Below are 17126 nucleotides of genomic sequence, written 5' to 3'. Positions count from 1 at the left end.
CCGGCAGTGCCGCGGCCCCGGCCTCCCCCGGCCTCTCCCGCCCGTCGGCGCTTCTCACCGCGCGGAGAAGCGCCGCGAAGTTTCTCCGCTCCACGCGCCGGCCCAGGTGGGGGCCCCCGGACGGAGACGGCAGCCCCGCGGCGAGCGCGGCCCGGGGACGGGCCCGGCCTCCCCTCCCCTGCTCGGGGCCGCCCCGCAGCCGCCGCGGCCCGCGGCCCCCCGCCCCGCTGTCCACCCCCACACACACACACACACCCGCCCCGCAGCCGGGCCGCGACCCCCGCCCTCCCGCTCCCGCGCCCCCCGGCCCCGCTCCCCCGCGGCGCGGGCCGCGCGCGTTACCTGCCGAGCGCCGGGGGGCCTGCTGCTTCCTCCTCGGCATGCTGCTCGGGCCGCCGCAGCCGTCGCCTCAGCCGCCGCCCGAGTTCGCGGGGCGCGGGGTCCCGGGCCCCGGGCGCGGGCGCAACTCCGCGGCGCGCCCAACTTTGGCCTCGTCCCCGCGGGCTCCGGGCTCCGGGCGCGCCGCGGACCGCGGGGCGCCGCTCGCATGGACGGCCGCGCCCGGGGCCGCTCAGGAGGCGGCGGCGGCGGCCGCGCGGGCCGCGTCCCGGCCGCCGGGCTGCGGGCGGAACGCGCGGGGCCTGGGCGCCGAGCCCGGAGTCATCCCCGGCGCGGGCCGCGGGCGCAGCGGCGGGCGCTCGGAGGGCCGGCCCGCGGCCCGCGCTCCATGCTGCCGCCTCCCGCCGCCGCGCTGCTGTGGCGGGCGCTCCTCGGGCGCCGCTCCGGGCGCTCCCCCGCGCCTTCCTCCGCGAGCCGAGAGTCTCCGAGCGCAACTTTCTCTCCCCCTCTCTCGTCGCTGCTCGGGGGTCGCGGCGAGTGGTTTTAGTGCGCGGGTCGCAGCTTTCTCATTGTGCGCCAGCGAGGCCGATCCAGGCTGTCCTTTTCCTCCCGCACTTAGTCTAAGAGGAAGAAAGCAAACAAGACAGAGGAGTGAAGCCCCCGTACATACATGCGCCGGGGGGGTGGGGGAGATGTCAGGCGCTGCTCCACCTTCCAAACAGTCACAGATCAAACAGTGTCACCCCGCCGGAGCGCCACTTGGTGCCCCGCGCTCCCCGCGGGGCTTTGCCGCCAGGATCGCCGCTTCTTCCACCGCGAAATCTAATGCAAACACATTTTGATCATGGATTTTTGGCCGGTCTTGATCTTCCAACAGAAAAATTTTGAAAAATACACAAAAAGCACCCCCCTCCAAAAAAAAAAAAAAAAGCCAACAACAACAACCCGGAGAATGTGTGCAAAGGGGCGACGAGCGGACATTCACTGGGTGGGCGAGATGAGCGTGGACAGTCCCCCCCCAAACTCCTGGGAGAGAGGGAGATGCACTCTCGCTCTCTTCTCTTTTCAGTGAAATATAACACACATTCGGATCGCAGAGCTTTCAGACAGTCTCAACTGATAGACAGACACATCGAGCTGCTTTTCCTGCTTCAGTTTTTACTCCTCCTCCTCTCGCCAACGTCACCCTGACAATTACAAATAGGTCTCTCACAAACCATACCTGTCAATCTTTTTAATTGCTTTGTTTTCTTTTTTTTTTTTTTTCTTTCCGGAGCTAAACAATATGACAAAAAAAAAAAAAAAAAAAGAAAGAAAGAAAGAAAGAAATCTTAATGCAGCATAACATAAAAGATTGCACATTGGAGAAAGACATTGAGGGGTTTGTTATTGTAATCCACTGGCTGATACCGGGTAAAACCCATGTGTTATAAGCCAAGTTAAGTAGACACTAGTTCCTGCAGATTTTTAAACCTGTAAGTCCACCCCCCCCACCCCCTGGAACATTCATACACACGCACCCACGTGGACACAAACTATCCTTGGATGAGAATGTCCAACATTTGAGATAAAAATACCTGTGTCATTTTTGCAGTCTTAGTTAGGGGGTTAGATTTGATCGGGGAGGGGCACTTTGTGGTTTCATGATTTTGGTAATTCTAGGTTAAGTATAAAACAAGAGTGGGTTTTTTAATTAAAATGTATACCTTTAATAAAAATGTAAAGATGGACTCAGCTTATCATACAAAAATGTGGAAGATACTCAATTCGGTCCCTCTATGAAAAGTGAATTGATTATTTGGTCAATATAGACAATTAGGGAGAAAATTGACATGATGGAACGTCAGATCCTTCTAGCTGGGTTATAAAATGAGGTCTTCATACATAATTGCAACGTCTCCAATTCAATTAAGTCCTTCGGCATCCCCACCTAGAAGTTTAAAATGCTTATGTGCTCTGGGAATATGGCCCTCTAGTTTCCAATTTTTGCGTTCTTTCCCAATGGGAACCTGTAACAGTCTTGTAGAGGCTACTTAAAACATTCATGGAAAAACACGAAATCTAGGCCAAAATAAATAAAATGGCTTAGTTCGTGCAACTTGCATGGGACAGGCTGAGGGCAGAAGGCGCGGGCAAGGCGTTCCGGGGCCCGGGGGGCCAGGAGCCTGGGGCGCCGGGTGCTCTGGGCGTCCCCGCCCCGCGTTGGGTGCCTGCGCGCGTGCACTGGCGGCGGGGGCTCCCCGCGCGGCTCGGGGCCCCCGGCCGTGCCCCGCCGCCCCGGCCGCGCTCGGGGTTGATTCGTACCACCTTGCAAGGAAGTGAACGCTTCGCACGGGAAGGGGAGGTGCCTGCGCCGGCCGCTCGGCGCCGCGCCGCTCCGAGGACGCCCGGGGCTGCCGCCGGCTCAGGGCCGCGGCGGTCGCGGGACGCGCAGCTCCCCTCGCCGCCCCCCTCACCCTTTTAGAGGAGTCAAATCCGGTTTTTAGAGCGTGGGGAGGGTGGGGATATCCGGTGCCTCCCGGACGCCGGGAGAAAGGGGGAGGGCGGAGAGGATCCTTGGCCAGTCTGCGCCGAGCAGATTCAAACCAAAACAAAAAGATTAAAGGAGCAGCGGCCGGGGTGGCAGCGATCCCCAGGCCGGGACCCCGGGGGTGGCGCGTCCGGGAACCGCGGGGGCTGCGCGGACCGCCGGCGCTGCGCGCGGCGGGGAGGGAGGGGGAGAGAGGGAGCCAGTCGTAGTGGGGAAGGGGGGGGAGGGAGTCGAGGGGAGCACGCGGGCCGGAGGAGGGGCGGACCCGCCTGCTCCGCCCGCCCGCGCCGAGCGGAGCCGAGCCGAGCGGCCCGGGCTGGGCGCGACCCCGGCCGGCGGCGGCGCAGAAAGCGGGCAGAGGCGCGGGCCATGCTTCGGCTGGCGCCCGCCGGGGCCCGGACCATCGTGGACATGTCGTACGCCCGCCACTTCCTGGACTTCCAGGGCTCCAACATCCCCCGCGCCATGCAGAAGCTGGTGGCGACCCGTCTGAGCCCCAACTTCCGCGAGGCCGTCACCCTGTGCCGGGACTGCCCGGTGCCACTCCCCGGGGACGGAGACCTCCTCGTCCGGAACCGGTGAGCCCGGCGCGCGCCCCCCGCCCAGGCCGGGCCCCGGCCCGCGCTGCGCGGCTCCCCGGCTGTCCCGGGCCGGCCTGCGTCCCCACACTCCGGCGAGCGCTCGGGCGCACAGCCTGACTTTGCGAGATCCCGGGAAGTTGAACCCGCCGCCATCTGGCGAAGGCGAACGTAATGTGACTGTTGCCGGTGTGAATATCCGATGCCACGGAACGTCCTCATAACTGAGGGTTATTTTAATTTGGGATTCCCCTCCCCTCCCCCAGCCCTCCCTCCTCCCCCTCCCGCTCCCGAAATAAAACCGACGGGACCCAGAAGGGGAGGCTCCCCGCCCGGCCCACCCGCGCGCACCCACGACTCCTGCGTTCCCATAATCTTTAGTGTGGACCAGGAACAGGCTGGACACAATCTGCGACGTTTAGGTAACGTGCTTTGGAGGAAGGAGGCCGAGGACCCGACTGGCTTTTCCCGTGCGCTCCAGGTTGGCAGCCGCCTCGCCATGGCGGAGCCTGTCGTTGGGTGTGTTGGTGTGCACCTCGCCGGTGTCGTCTGCGTGTTGTCAGTGCTGTGTGGCTGTTGTCTGTGCCCCAGAGCTTACCGGCAGGCGCGTGGCGCGTCCGGGGCGGGTGGGCCAGGGCTGGGGTGGGGGCACGGCTGCATTTGCCTGCACGATCTGCAGACCTTTGGGTGGCACTCGAGTGGTCGCCCTACCTTCTGATCGCCTGTCCCACCTCCACACTCCCTACCTTGATGTGTTTCCAGCTCACTAATCTCTAGTAACCGGAGAGGTGTGGGAAGGAAAGGGACCTTAGTCTGTGGGAGCCGTGCCCTTCGGTCTCTGTTCGGTGGGTCCCCCTCGCCGCCTCATTTGCAGGCGGGGCATTCCCCATTGCTCTGTCCCCTACGCTAGAGCAGGGCTCACCCGCCTGCTCAGTCCCATCGGAGGACTACAATATTGCATGTTTCAGGTTGGATGTGCGGTTGAAGGAAGGCGTGAGTTCTGGTTGTAACTGTGTTGTAAATTGTGCCCTGGAAAGTCCTGTAAGTCACCTGCAAGGAGCGAAGGACAAAGTGTTCCCCACCTACGTGGCTTGCTGCCACGTTTAGTCCGTTCATTTTAATGATTCATATCAGACTGCAAGATTGAATAATTCTGCTCATGATTTCAAACTTTTGGAAACCTGTTGGCAACGTAAAAATTGAGGGAGCCAAGGGTGGGGTTGAGGGGAAGCTGGCTCTCGGGCTGGGGTGCAGAGAGTGCCTGAAAAGGTGGATGTGTGTGTCCTTCTAAAAGTTCTCATCGGTGGAAACAAGGCTGTAGAGGATTTCTTCTTTATGGGATAAAGCGCTAAAGCTATTGAGATAAGGCTACATATCCTACCAAGTTAAAAAGAAGGAACACACACAGAGCACACCAGACACACGAGTGATTTGCTAGAAGTTGAGATGAGAGCAGGCTGAAAAGCCTCCAGGCTTTAACCAGCAAAAAAGTTTCACATGGGCCGGTTTCTTTTTCTTTTCTTCTAATTTTTCTGATCAGGTACACTGTTGACGGTGAGCACTGATGCAAAACACACACCACTGCTTGAATAAAATCCATTTCAGACACTGGGTGTGAAATGGGGAGGGGGCGACTGAGCAGAGCGGGCAGGGGAAGGTGTGAAGTTAGAGCACTCCCAGCAGCGGCGGAGTGGCACCACCCGCCAGCGCTGTCCGTGGAGGGTGCTCCCGCCCGCCCGGTGCTGCCGCCTGGCCTCTCTACCTGCGGTGTTCCCCAACCCCCTGGGTTGTCCTCCCCTCCTCCGGCTCCTCTGACTGCTCCCTCGCCGTCACCCTTAGCTGCTTCTTCCGCGACAGGGCCCGGGCACCCCCTGAGCTGGGTCACCGGGGATGGTCCCCGAATTCGGTGGTCAGGGATCTGGAGCCGCGGCTCCCAACGTTTGGAGCTCATCGGTTCGGATTGTTTTAGGATCCATGCCTCTCTTTTCCCTTCACATATGCCAAGAGCCCCCTTTATTATAGTATGTTTATTATGGGTACAACTTGACCTCTAACTTCTACCTTGAAGCCCATATCAGAAAGAGAATTCGGCCAGTTTTTCTGCCTGTTGGGAGGGGGTGAATCTTTGCATCCTCTTTCCCTACTCTGTGGAAGATCTGCTCCTAACCCCAAATTGTAAGAAGATCCTTTATACTTGTAAATAGTTGGGGGGGGGGAGGGGGGAGGCATTTTACAGATTTTTTTTTTTTTTTTAAGAATAGACTGGACGTCTATTCACGGCAGGTTAGTTCATTTAATCCTAGACCAAATCTTCCCCAGGAACAGTGTTAATTGCATAAAAATTTCATGCAAGCACTTTTCATTTTTCTCATAATAAAAATCTACTCTGGAATGAATGGCTTAAGCACACATTCACTTGTTCAGAAAGGTGTTTGGGGATTTTCACTGTGCCCCGCCTGACTCTTCCTTTCAGTTGGATATTTGCACATCTCATTCCATCTTAACAGAAAATACAAATTCTTTATTCACAGAGAGGGAAGTGCTTTTAAGTCAGAGGTGGGTTTAGGATAATCAAGTTTATCCCATTTAGGGAAGGTGTGAAAGGGGCGCATAAAATCCCTGCAGAATGTCTAATTGATGTCCCTTTATCCAGTGCTCACTGTTTCCTACAGCCGAGGACAACTTCACAACCCCCTCTCAATGCCCAGCCCTCAGGAAAGAGAAGGAAAGGGAGAAAGACACCCTCCGGTTAAGTCAGCTTGTGTGCTATTTTTAGCCTTTTTTCGAAGGATAGTGACACATTATTTCGTTTCCAAATATTTCTAACGATTTTCTGCTCAAGTGTAAGATAATGGAGCAAAGAGTTTGTAGTAATGGCAAAGAGCAGGTGGGGGATGGGGAAGGCGTTTTTGATAAACGGTTTGTTGCTCACGGGGAGGGTAACAGTATTTCTGCTGACTCTCCAGGCGGAGATTTTTTTCCCTTTTCTTTCCTTTCCTTTTCTTTTTTCTTTTCTTTTGTCTTTTCTTTTTTCTCCTTTTTTTCCCTTTCCTTCTCTTTTCTTTCCTTTTCTTTCTTCTCTTCCCTTTCTTTCTTTCTTCCTTCCTTTCTTTTTAAGTAAGATCTGATTTGGACGACGCTGTTTGGCTCCCAGTGTTGAAGGCTCCAGACTCGAGTCTTCACATTTTGTTTTTGTTCAGAGAAAGCGCTTCCCTCCCTCTGCAGGACTGCCTGCTTCATAATAAACACGACGAAGGAAGGGGTTCAGCACTTTTTAGTATAAATAAACCGGCGACTCTCGAAGGGTATATATTTGGGGAAAGCCCTCACCGGCCCCATTCTTTTTCCTGGGGTTCCTCGATTTTAGTCTTCTGAGTGGATCCTCCGGTCGGATTGCTAGGACCCTGCACTTATTAAGAGCATATATTTTAAATTAAGGTACAAGGAGAGTCTCGAAATGCACGCATTCTACCAAGCGTGCCTTTCCTTTCTTTTTCTCGCTTGCTTGCCCTTTGCTGTCCCCTGCTCCCCGGCCCGGGCCCCCTTTCCCATTGCGCCCGCTGCTCTTGAACTTGTTTCTGGAGGGGCGGAAGGCGCGGGCTCCCGACCCTCAAGCAGCTCTTCCCAAAGCCCAAGGCCGAGGGCTCATCCAGGCAGTGGCGGGTCCCCACCTGCTGCGGCGGCCTCGCGGCGTCAAAGCTGGGGTCCGGGGGAGGCGGGGGCCCACGGTGGGCCCGGAGACCCGGGAGAGGGCGAGGTGCGCAGAGCGGAGTAGCGGGGAGCTGTCGCCACCAGCCCGAGCGACTCCTTCACCGACGACGAGGCAGGCAATTTAGAAGACGGCAGGGCGGGGGGAGGGGGAAACATGGAAAAAAAAAAAAAAAACGGGGGTGCTTGCGAGGCCAAGGTCACGGTCCGGCCGCAGGCGGGCCCCGGGCGTGTGGCCTCTGCGCTCCAGCGCGCTGTGTGTTCTCGGGACTCCCGGGGAGCTTGACGGCCCTGCGCCCGGGCTCCGCGGCCTGCGCTGACTAGGCTTGCCCGCCGGGACCCCGCCCGGCCCGGGGAGGCCGAGGTCATGGTCGCAGGCCTGGGCGGCGGCCCCTCCTCCCCAAAGCCCGGCCTCTCCGCTCGGCCCCAGCCTGCTCCGGGACTCGGAGTCCCCGATCGCGCCTCTCCGTGGTGGCGGTGGAGAGCCGGGACGGGAGGGGAGGCAGTCGGCGGAGGCCGGGCACTTCCGAGGGGAGACGGTTCCAGAAGGACTTCTGGCGCCCAGCAGGTTGGCCGGGGCTCACGGAGGGTGCCGCAGGGCACACGCAGAGCCGTGTGCAACCTGGACGGGGCGCGCAGAGGGCCCTGCGGGTCTCCTGCCGCTGCTCCGGCTGTGCCCGGGCTCAACCACAAGGTTTGATTCGCTTTTTGAGGCAAAGCCCCCATGGAAAACTTAAGCTGCCGCTAGTCAGCCGCGGGCGCCCCAGCTCCCAGCAGAGCCCGCTCCCACCTCCACTTGACCATCGCGTCCCACTCCGGCGCCTGCCTGTGCCCTCTCTCCTCCACTTTCCTCCTGCCTGCGCCCCGCTTGCTCTTGCCATCTCTCCCCCTGGCAAGTGGCAAACCACAGCTGGGAGCAGGGACAGCCAGAGATGCATTTTCCTCCAGCAGCCCCCCCACCCCACCCAGGGCGAGCTCCTTAGAGGTGGGGAGGACCCGTGGGGCCAGCCGCCACAGGGGCGTCCCTCTGAGTCCAAGGTGGGGGGGGGGGGTTCCCCGAGGAGGAGGGGCCTCTCCAGTTGGGACTGAGACAGGAGAAGAGAGGGGCACAGGAAGGGTTAATCCTGGGCAAAGAGACAGGAGCTGGCGGCAGGGCCTCAGTCCCCCACCCCTGGAGCAAGCCACCGTCACTTCCACCCCACGGACCCCTTCCTGGACTTTGCTTTACAGCCTATACAGCAGGGGCACCGGAGGCGAGACGCTCCAGCTGGGCTCTGCCCTAGCTGCCTTCTGTGAAGTCCAGAGCATGCCTCTGCTGGGAGGAACCTGGCCCTTTTTTTTTAAAAAAGCCCAAACCCCGAGAATTATGTAAATTGAAAGGAAAGATCAGGCGCCCACCCCCAAAATCCAATCTGGTATTAAATCCCAGATAGAAAACCAGCAAAAATCATTTCCCCCACTTTTCATTATTGTGTTATCATCGATGGCTATGGAATTCTGTAGTGTGCTGTTGAGGCTACGTGATGTGCTAACTTCTGAAAGCAGCTTGACATGCCCCAAAGAAATTGTTTCCTGCTTTCTTATTTCTACAATATGTAGAGAGCTTTCAATATTGTAGATACACAGGGCATGATCATCAGGGAACATTTAGAAGTGCAAAGTGTTATCTCTAATACGGTAGAAGTGGGTCCTTGCACAGGGCAGTTTTGGTTTATTAAGTTAAATTAAAAGTGAATTATTTTAAAATGACCCACTTACCAGCTTTCCTTCTGCCACCAGATACCCCCATCCTTTCATTTCATTACAGGTGGAAATGACATTTTTAGGGTCCTCCATTATGTGTCTAAGCCACCTCCTGACATTTTTTAGTAGACGGCTTTTTTTCTTATGTATTAGGATATTTTTGTGATGAGGTATACGGAGATGAAAAAAAGCTGGTAAAAATACCGGCCTCGCAATTAAATTGACTCTGGATACCAAAGTGAAAATAATCATCTGGTATTAATCAAGTTATGTCTCTGCTGCTTGTTGAGGAAAAATATAGTGACGATTTGCTTTCCTTTTCATCTAAAAAGCACTGTAAAATGTTGAATGTTCCATAAAAATTTCTACCCTTATGAGACAATTTTTGTTCAATTAATCAAAATGCATAGTTTCACGCTGGACATAGTTACATCAGAAAGAAAATTTGCTGCGGCCAGTCTAGCAGTGTTTTAAACAACTCTGCAGTAGCGTGTAGCAGACGATGACCTTGCACACTGCCTGAATCTTCAATAATATCATTGTCATTACTATTATTATCCAAAGTGTTAAATTGTCGCCAGAATCAATACAAGTCTACTTCTCCGAATATATTTTATCTCACTGTTGTTTTTAACATCTTTGTTAAGAGGCCAATTAATTTCCAACTCATAGCTGCAGTGAAGTTTGCGTATAAGAGGGCTTCCTGACTTTTTTTTTTTTTTAACAGTTTGTTTCTCCTTTTGAAAGAAAGAGGAGGAAAAGAAATAGCGTGTGAAATAAAGAACTTGGTGTTTAAAGTGGTACGAAACGATTCCCAATCTGATTTAAAAAAATAAAATATACCAAAATTCTGATTGCAAATCCCGGTCAAGCTGATACTTGTTTAACTTTTTTTTTTTTTTCAACTGAATATCAAGACTGATTTTTTTTTTTTTTTTTTTTTTTTTTTTTTTTTTGAATTCTACCAGGATAGATAGCTGAGCCACCCGTCCACAGTCCCTGGAATTAGAGGCATTTTTCTAAGCGGAATACCAAGGCCTTGGTGAAGGAAACATCTTAATATCCTCGTTTGTTTGTTTGTCTGTTTTCTTCTAGATTTGTCGGTGTTAATGCATCTGACATCAACTATTCAGCTGGCCGGTATGACCCTTCAGTGAAGACCCCCTTCGATGTAGGTTTCGAAGGCGTGGGGGAGGTGGTAGCCTTAGGCCTCTCTGCCAGTGCCCGGTACACGGTGGGCCAAGCTGTGGCTTATATGGCACCTGGCTCTTTCGCGGAGTATACCGTGGTGCCTGCCAGAGCCGCGGCCCCCGTGGCCTCTGTGAAACCCGAGTATGTCACCGTGCCGGTGAGCGGTACCACCGCGTACATCAGCCTGAAAGAGCTCGGAGGACTGTCCGAAGGGAAAAAAGTTTTGGTGACGGCAGCAGCGGGGGGAACGGGCCAGTTCGCCGTGCAGCTTGCCAAGAAGGCCAAGTGCCATGTCATTGGGACCTGCTCTTCTGATAAAAAGTCCGCTTTTCTGAAATCGATCGGCTGTGATCGCCCCATCAACTATAACGCCGAGCACGTCGGTACGGTCCTGAAGCAGGAGTACCCCGAAGGGGTCGATGTGGTGTATGAATCCGTCGGGGGAGCCATGTTCGACTTGGCCGTAGATGCCTTGGCTACCAAAGGGCGCTTGATAGTCATTGGGTTCATCTCCGGCTACCAGACTCCCGCCGGCCTTGCGCCTGTGAGAGCAGGAACCTTACCAGCCAAACTGCTGAAGAAATCCGCCAGCGTTCAGGGCTTTTTCTTGAACCATTACCGTTCTGAGTATCAAGCAGCCGTGGAGCACTTGCTTCAGATGTGTGTGGACGGAGACCTGGTTTGCGAGGTGGACCTCGGAGACCTGTCTGCAGAGGGCAGGTTCATCGGCCTGGAGTCCGTATTCCGGGCTGTCGATTATATGTACATGGGAAAAAACACTGGGAAAATTGTACTCGAACTACCTCACTCTGTCAACAGTAAGCTGTAAACTCAGAACGATGGCAGAAGTCAAAGGAGAAAGAAAACGGGCACCTTCTTCCTCAGAAAGAGTCGAATCAGTTTATTTTTGGTGGGTAATGGAGATCATATCTCTTAAAAGGTGTTAACGAATGAGTTTCTCTCTCTCTCTCTCTTTTTCTTTTTTGCCCCTCCCTTGAAAAAAAAATGCCAATAAAAACTTCCCTCGATGGCTCAGAGGTAAAACCGTTACATTCAGTTCTTTGGCCATAGACAGTCTCATTCCAGGCTTTATTGTTCCAGGGAATTAAATTAATTCCTGATGCAAGATCTGATCAAATCAGTATGCCTTCAGCTTGATGGGATTTTAAAATCAGTCTTGAAAATAGTTCACAAATTCCTTACTTTGGGAGAGTTTGGTCTTCCGCTAACGAGCAGTTAATAGATAAGAGATAGGGCAGGAGGACAGCCATCTATTCTCAGAGTCCATATTCCCAGGAAATGGCCCTTCCTTTCTTATAAATCACCAACTATCTAAATGGAAATTTGGAGGAATTCTCCCAAAACTTTGATTTTTTTTTTTGTTTGTTTAGATCATTAGGAAAATGACTAAGTGAACACAGACCTATTTTTTAAAAGTCTCTGCTGTTTAATGCTTTACGCACAATTATCCTGGGGAGGCACATGTGGCATGGGAAGCCTCTCTCTTCCCTTAAGAAGCAAATTAGTGTTGAAAACCGATGAAGACAAAAGCAGATTTTGGAAAGGGGCTCTACGGAGATCTGGGGGTTACCTGCCCAGGAAGGAAAGGACGTGCTTCATCCACGGGGAGGGTCTGCACGACAAAACCCCCACCACGAGGGGAGACGCGCTCTCTAGGCACACCGCCAGAGGCTGATAACAGCATCCTTCATAGGCCTGAGGTGGGATCCGTCAAAGGGCACCATGGGGAGGAGGGGCTTGATGGGATGGGAAATAATAAGATACTTGTTCCGTGTTGCAGACTTTCTTGGACACCGTGTCTTTGCTCTCTGATCACGGAGACAGAATAGCGTGCTTAGCGTGGAACGCTGTTCCTCCGTTCCCATTTTACTTCTCTGTGCCCTCGCTCTGTGGGGATGAGGTGCTCCTGGGCACCGCTGCCTGGGGTCACACGCGAGAGTCCCGTCATGTGCCTTCTCTCGTGAGCCATGCCTACCGCCGACGTGCCTGCCCCCTCGCCTTCAGCTCGGCTTTCGCCGTTCCGTCGGAAATCCCACGGTGCCTTTCCGATTGAAGGCAAAGCCCACCAGATCCTTTTCTCAAAGCCTCTGGCCCCAGTGTATCTAACACGCTAAATAAATAGGAACGCAATTAAAGATGCTCCGGGAAACCCGGTGACCATATTTAATTTTTCTTTCCTCCCGTCTGAGGAGCGAGGAAATCCTACTGCTGAATAGCTGTTAGTATCTATTTTACAAGATTTACTCATTTTCAGGTACCTAATGTAGCTGCTAGCATGCATGCACAACAATACAATTTATATGGTAAATGGGACCAAATAATGGCTTCACTGAATGTTATGGCTGCACTGAAGGGAAATGTCACGGTAAATAGCTGCCAAATTATGGATCATGCCGAAGTGTCACAACTGCACTAAAGACAAATAGCACTAGAGGCTACTGCCACTGTGACGCTTTTGAGTTATGAAGAAGGGTAGAAGCCTGATGCAAGCCTCTTTGTGTCCTCATTATAGCAAGGGGTGACGAGTGCAGGGTACAAGAAAAGCTGGCCCAATGTGGTGCTCGGTTATTAATCTGTCCCTTTCAGACCTAACAGCCACGGCCAAACGGAAGGAGACTTCGCCTCGCTTTTGGATACGCTCACGAACACAGGGGAGGGGACAGGTTTTATGAATGTATCTGCACGGGAAATGACTGGTAATGGGAAAGCGCTGTGATCCAATCATCCCATCAAAGAACAGTCCCGTGCGTGCTGCTCCCCGTGCGGATGGATGTGCGAAGTCTAAGCGGTAATGCACTTTCTCCCTTTGTCAAGACGAGGAACCAGGACGCCGCCAGCTCTCGCTTCTTACAAACTGAAGTGCGTCCCGGGTTTCTCTCATTTTAATGGGAGGGTAATAAATATGAAAGGCCGGCATTTTAACGGATGGATCCCTGAAGCCGCAGAATAGAAATTTATTATGTTTTGAAGGAATCTACTAAATTCAGCTAGGTAAAAAAATATATATATATTTTTTTTTTCAAACACCCAGGTTTAAAATAAAACATAATCTGAAATCCTCGTGCTCTCCCCCCCCCCAAACTAAGAAACTACAGGACATGCTGTTTTCATTTATTCTTAGAAAACAAGCATGAAGGATTCCGCCCATTCAGATAATGCCAAAAATATGTTTAAACTTTTTTTTTCCTTATTCTTCTGAAAAATGATTTGTAAATTGAGGGTCATAGTTCAGCATCAGTTTCATCTTCTGGGATTATCGTTCAAGACCAGCGTCTAATGGGAGGTGAAATGGTGTGATGTTCTCAACACCTTTCTCCTGAACTGTTATCGCAGATCACAAAAAGTACATCCATAATTCAGGGCGATTGTCAGTCTTTGTTTTAGAGACAGGGCCGGGGCTGAATGATCATGGTGGATGAATTACTTCTCGGTTCTCAGGGTGGCCTTCCCTGCGCATCAGCCTTGAGGTCTCTGGCTGGGCAGACGGAGCGGTTGACTGGTAAGCGAGCCTAGAAGCTATTCTTTGCCGTTCCGTCGTGACTTCTAAAAAACCCAATGCCGTCCCTTCAAATTTGTTTTGCATGCAAAAGAAAAAAAAAATACCAACATCGTTATTTCGGGTCTCTCTGACAGTGAATTCTGCTATTGAACGATGTCAGCATCCAAAAAAAAAAAAAAGCTCCGGAAACCGGGAATAGTCTGCAAAGAAATGACACAGAAGTTTTTTGCTCGATATGCTCTATGCGTTGTTGTTATATGATTCCATCTGGATGGAGTTTCCCAAGGGTAGGATGGAGACTTTATAAGTGGCCACTAGTAATCAGCCAGTATTTATCTAATGAAAGTGCAGTGACAGGTAGCTGCTGCTTATTAAAATGAGAATCCTACAGTATGTACTTAAGGAACATTCCAGCTAACGAGGAGGTAACGTCCTCGGTACAACACAGACCTTCTTTTTGTGTCCACCACCACAAGATGCTGGAAACTTGACAAATGATATCATTTAAGACACATGCCTGCCGTAGGGACCTGCTTTCTGGGTTCCTGTTTCTGGCTTTTATTTGGGTAACATTTATAACGGCCACCCGACTTGTAACGGGTAGGGTTTTAACCCCTTCATGAAGCTCCCAATTAGCATGAATTTACGACAATTGGGGTTTCCTTTAAAATGGGGAAGGGGGCGTTTAGGACTGAAAATATTTTTCTTGATCACTTTACCACATGTACACATGGGGTAAAGGCCGTATTTTAGAGTTATATAAAAACAGATGAGCCATGGGGAACTTTCAGGAAAAATACGATAGAAAAAGACCAAGCACAATCAACTGTGGGCGATACTTTCCTGGGGGCTACTGTGCACGTTCTGTGAATGTAACCCACATGTGATGTGGCCTGGTTTGATGGGTTCCTAATCGCTGCTCTCTATCCTCCTGCCTCTCTTCTGTTTTTAAACACCTTCTGTTATTTATAGCGCTTATTATTTAGAGACCCAAAACGTATCTTCGCAGACGTTGTTTTGGGGTTTGGGATTTGCTGGGGTTTTTGTGACAGTCAGATGTTCTGTAACTAATGTTTTAGTTATGGCCCAGAATTAAATATTTAGGATCATATTTCAGAAATCAAATGTGAAACGCTGGATTCTCGACACCATGGATGTGGGCATGTCAAACTTTAAAATCGGTTGCTTAGCCTTACGTTATTTCAACCTGTAAAAAGAGGACTGTTTGATACGAGAACCTTATTGCTGTTACCATGAGCAAATAATAGGACGCCGCCCCCCCCCCAAAAAAGTGCTACACAAAATACATAAAGAATATTTTTACCCACATGTATCAGTCCAAGTAATTCTTGATAGTAGAGAGTTGATATTCAAAGAAAGTCAAATAAGGTGTGTGCGTGAGGTCTGTATGTAATTCCTTCCTTCACGAGGCAGGAGTGCAGATGAGCCCTGACGGTAAGACTGAGCTGCTGCGAACACTCTCCTCCCATCTATTCCCGAGGCCTCAGTTTCTGCCAGCGTGGACCTGCCCTTCAGTGCTTGCTGATGCTTCTCCAGTGACATCGACACTCCCGGGAAGCATGTGTTGGATCCCTCCAGCACACGGGTAAGTGCCGCATGGAGTACAGTTTGGGGGAACCGATGTGTGCCTCGTATGTCCCGGGAAGCACGGAGCCAAAAGCACAGAGATTTCAACGGCCCCCCAAAGTAAGAGTTTCCCTGGAAGGGCACTATCTGACAGTGCCTTCCTGCCAACACGAAATTAAAATAATAATTAAAACACACCCTGCTGACTGACGGTAGCATCCAACACGAAAGATGGATTTGTGCTTAGAGCTCAGAAGAATGTTCCCTAAAATTGTCGGCTACTGGCCAGCCTTCTCCTCCCCACAAAAGGGCTAAGCTGCATTTTAGAATGACTGGAATGAACAAACTCCTTGGTTGGGGAAGATGTGGAACCGTGATCGGGGAAGGGAAGGTGTCCTCCTTAGAAGAGTCTGTCTTGCCTCCTGTGTGGCTGTGTGCCTGTACCCGGGGGGTCGGCCACAGGCACAGAACTGGAAGGAGCCCGGGACCCCTTCTGCCCCTCATACATGAGAAGACTCAGTTGTCCCTTAAATGGTAAAATTTGGCTGGGGCGCCTGGGGGCTCAGTCGGTTAAGCGTCCGACATCGGCCCAGGTGATGATCTCACAGTTGGTGGGTTCAAGCCCCGCATCGGGCTCTGTGCTGACAGCTCAGAGCCTGGAGTCTGCTTCGGATTCTGCGTCTCCCTCTCTGTCTCTCTGCCCCTTGCCCGCTCGTTCTCTCTGTCTCAAAAACAAATAAGCATTGAAATAAAAAAGCAATAAAATTTGGGAGTTAAGGGACAATCTAGTTCTTTCTACCCCTTTGTGTAAATGAAGAAACCAAGACCCAGGAAGAGTAGGTACCTTGTGTGGGGCCACAGAGGTCACTGGACTCCAAAATGAAACCAGAGGTCAGGCAGGTGCCTTCTCGGGCCTCTGGGCGACCTCTGGCTTATCCCCTGTATGATTTGCCAAGGTCCCTCAGTCCGTGGCTGATTAAAAGTGTCACAGAGTAACAACTGGCCTTTATGATAAATCTTTCTGTGGATGAGACGATACTGAACCCAGGAAGGATATCACGGTTCTGACCACGAAAGTGTGTTTCGCTCAGGACCCCCTTTAATCGAGCACAAGTCATGGTTCCAGATCATTTGATTCTGTGTCATCTAAATATCACACAAGCTTCTGGGGGAAAAAGTACTCAGTGGAATTAATGGCTGAACGCTCCCAATTTCGTTTTAATGCTACAAGGAAGGTCTCTGTCCTATCAATGTATTCTTGGATGTCCAATAATGAAAATCAAATAAAGAAAATCTTCATTATCATGTGTTGAGTGGGGGTTTTTTTTGTAGAGTCATTTCACCCGCTTATGTTATTGCCTATAGGAAGCCAATGTGTGACCCTGATCATTTTTGTAATAGCAGAACATCTAGAATCTGAATTTGCGGCTCTACCTGAAATCGAATCTGAATCCAGCAGACTCAGGGCCATGGCGGATGGATGCGTGTGCTGGCAGCCAGAAGAGCTATAAGGGGCAGGAGACGTGTATGGGGGGGGATACTGGCGGGTCCCACATTTCCTGCTCGCGTGTGGCAAGAATCTCCCACTCCGTGCAAATGACAGATCATAATTAAGGCTCAGAAGCAAGCCCTTCAAAACCACATGACGTTGAATGCTCATGCCTCTCCGCATCATTTCTGTCTTCCTTGAACTCATGCATAACAAGCGTAAACTTTCAACTTTACACGAACAAATCCTTTCCCAGTAGAAACCGCTTCTTTTAACATTGAAAAACCCTTCTCGGCGACGGCAACAATGTCACAGGCAATCTCATTTTGTCGAAAACCTCACGTCTCACCAGGGGACTGGTTGCAGTAGGGGCCCCCTCTACCCGCTGTTGGAATTTACATTTGGAAATTGAATTGTCTCCTTGAGGGTCTTTATTCCAAG

General features: G+C 52.0%; 2 protein-coding genes and 1 long non-coding RNA gene across 4 annotated transcripts in view; 1 reads left to right on the top strand and 2 right to left on the bottom strand.

The window, feature by feature from the left end:
• Positions 1-573, bottom strand: part of TSHZ1 (teashirt zinc finger homeobox 1) — a 75124-nt gene extending 74551 nt beyond the window's left edge. Inside the window, exon 1 of the mRNA XM_045457386.1 lies at positions 343-573. Within this exon, the coding sequence (XP_045313342.1) occupies positions 343-382 (40 nt within the window). The 5' untranslated portion in view covers positions 383-573. The remainder of the gene's footprint in view (positions 1-342) is intronic.
• A 2109-nt stretch (positions 574-2682) lies between these two features.
• On the top strand, positions 2683-16501 carry ZADH2 (zinc binding alcohol dehydrogenase domain containing 2). 2 transcript variants are annotated; one of them, XM_045457387.1, is made up of 2 exons: positions 2683-3447; positions 9994-16501. In XM_045457387.1, the coding sequence occupies exons 1-2, from the start codon at positions 3239-3241 to the stop codon at positions 10916-10918; spliced, it is 1134 nt and encodes a 377-aa protein (XP_045313343.1). In that variant the 5' UTR covers positions 2683-3238; the 3' UTR covers positions 10919-16501. The 2 variants fall into 2 exon arrangements, with proteins under 2 accessions (XP_045313343.1, XP_045313344.1); XM_045457388.1 differs by lacking the exon at positions 2683-3447 and adding an exon at positions 3883-3928.
• Positions 5651-7681, bottom strand: LOC123587555. Its single transcript, XR_006707384.1, has 2 exons — positions 7119-7681; positions 5651-6856 (listed from the first exon to the last, which is right to left on the bottom strand). It is a non-coding gene; the product is annotated as an uncharacterized LOC123587555 (long non-coding RNA).
• Positions 16502-17126: the final 625 nt, after the last annotated feature.

Source organism: Leopardus geoffroyi, chromosome D3 (assembly GCF_018350155.1).
Source record: "Leopardus geoffroyi isolate Oge1 chromosome D3, O.geoffroyi_Oge1_pat1.0, whole genome shotgun sequence".
In the NCBI taxonomy this organism is placed as follows: domain Eukaryota; kingdom Metazoa; phylum Chordata; class Mammalia; order Carnivora; family Felidae; genus Leopardus; species Leopardus geoffroyi.
This window is presented reverse-complemented; position numbering and strand designations above follow the sequence as displayed.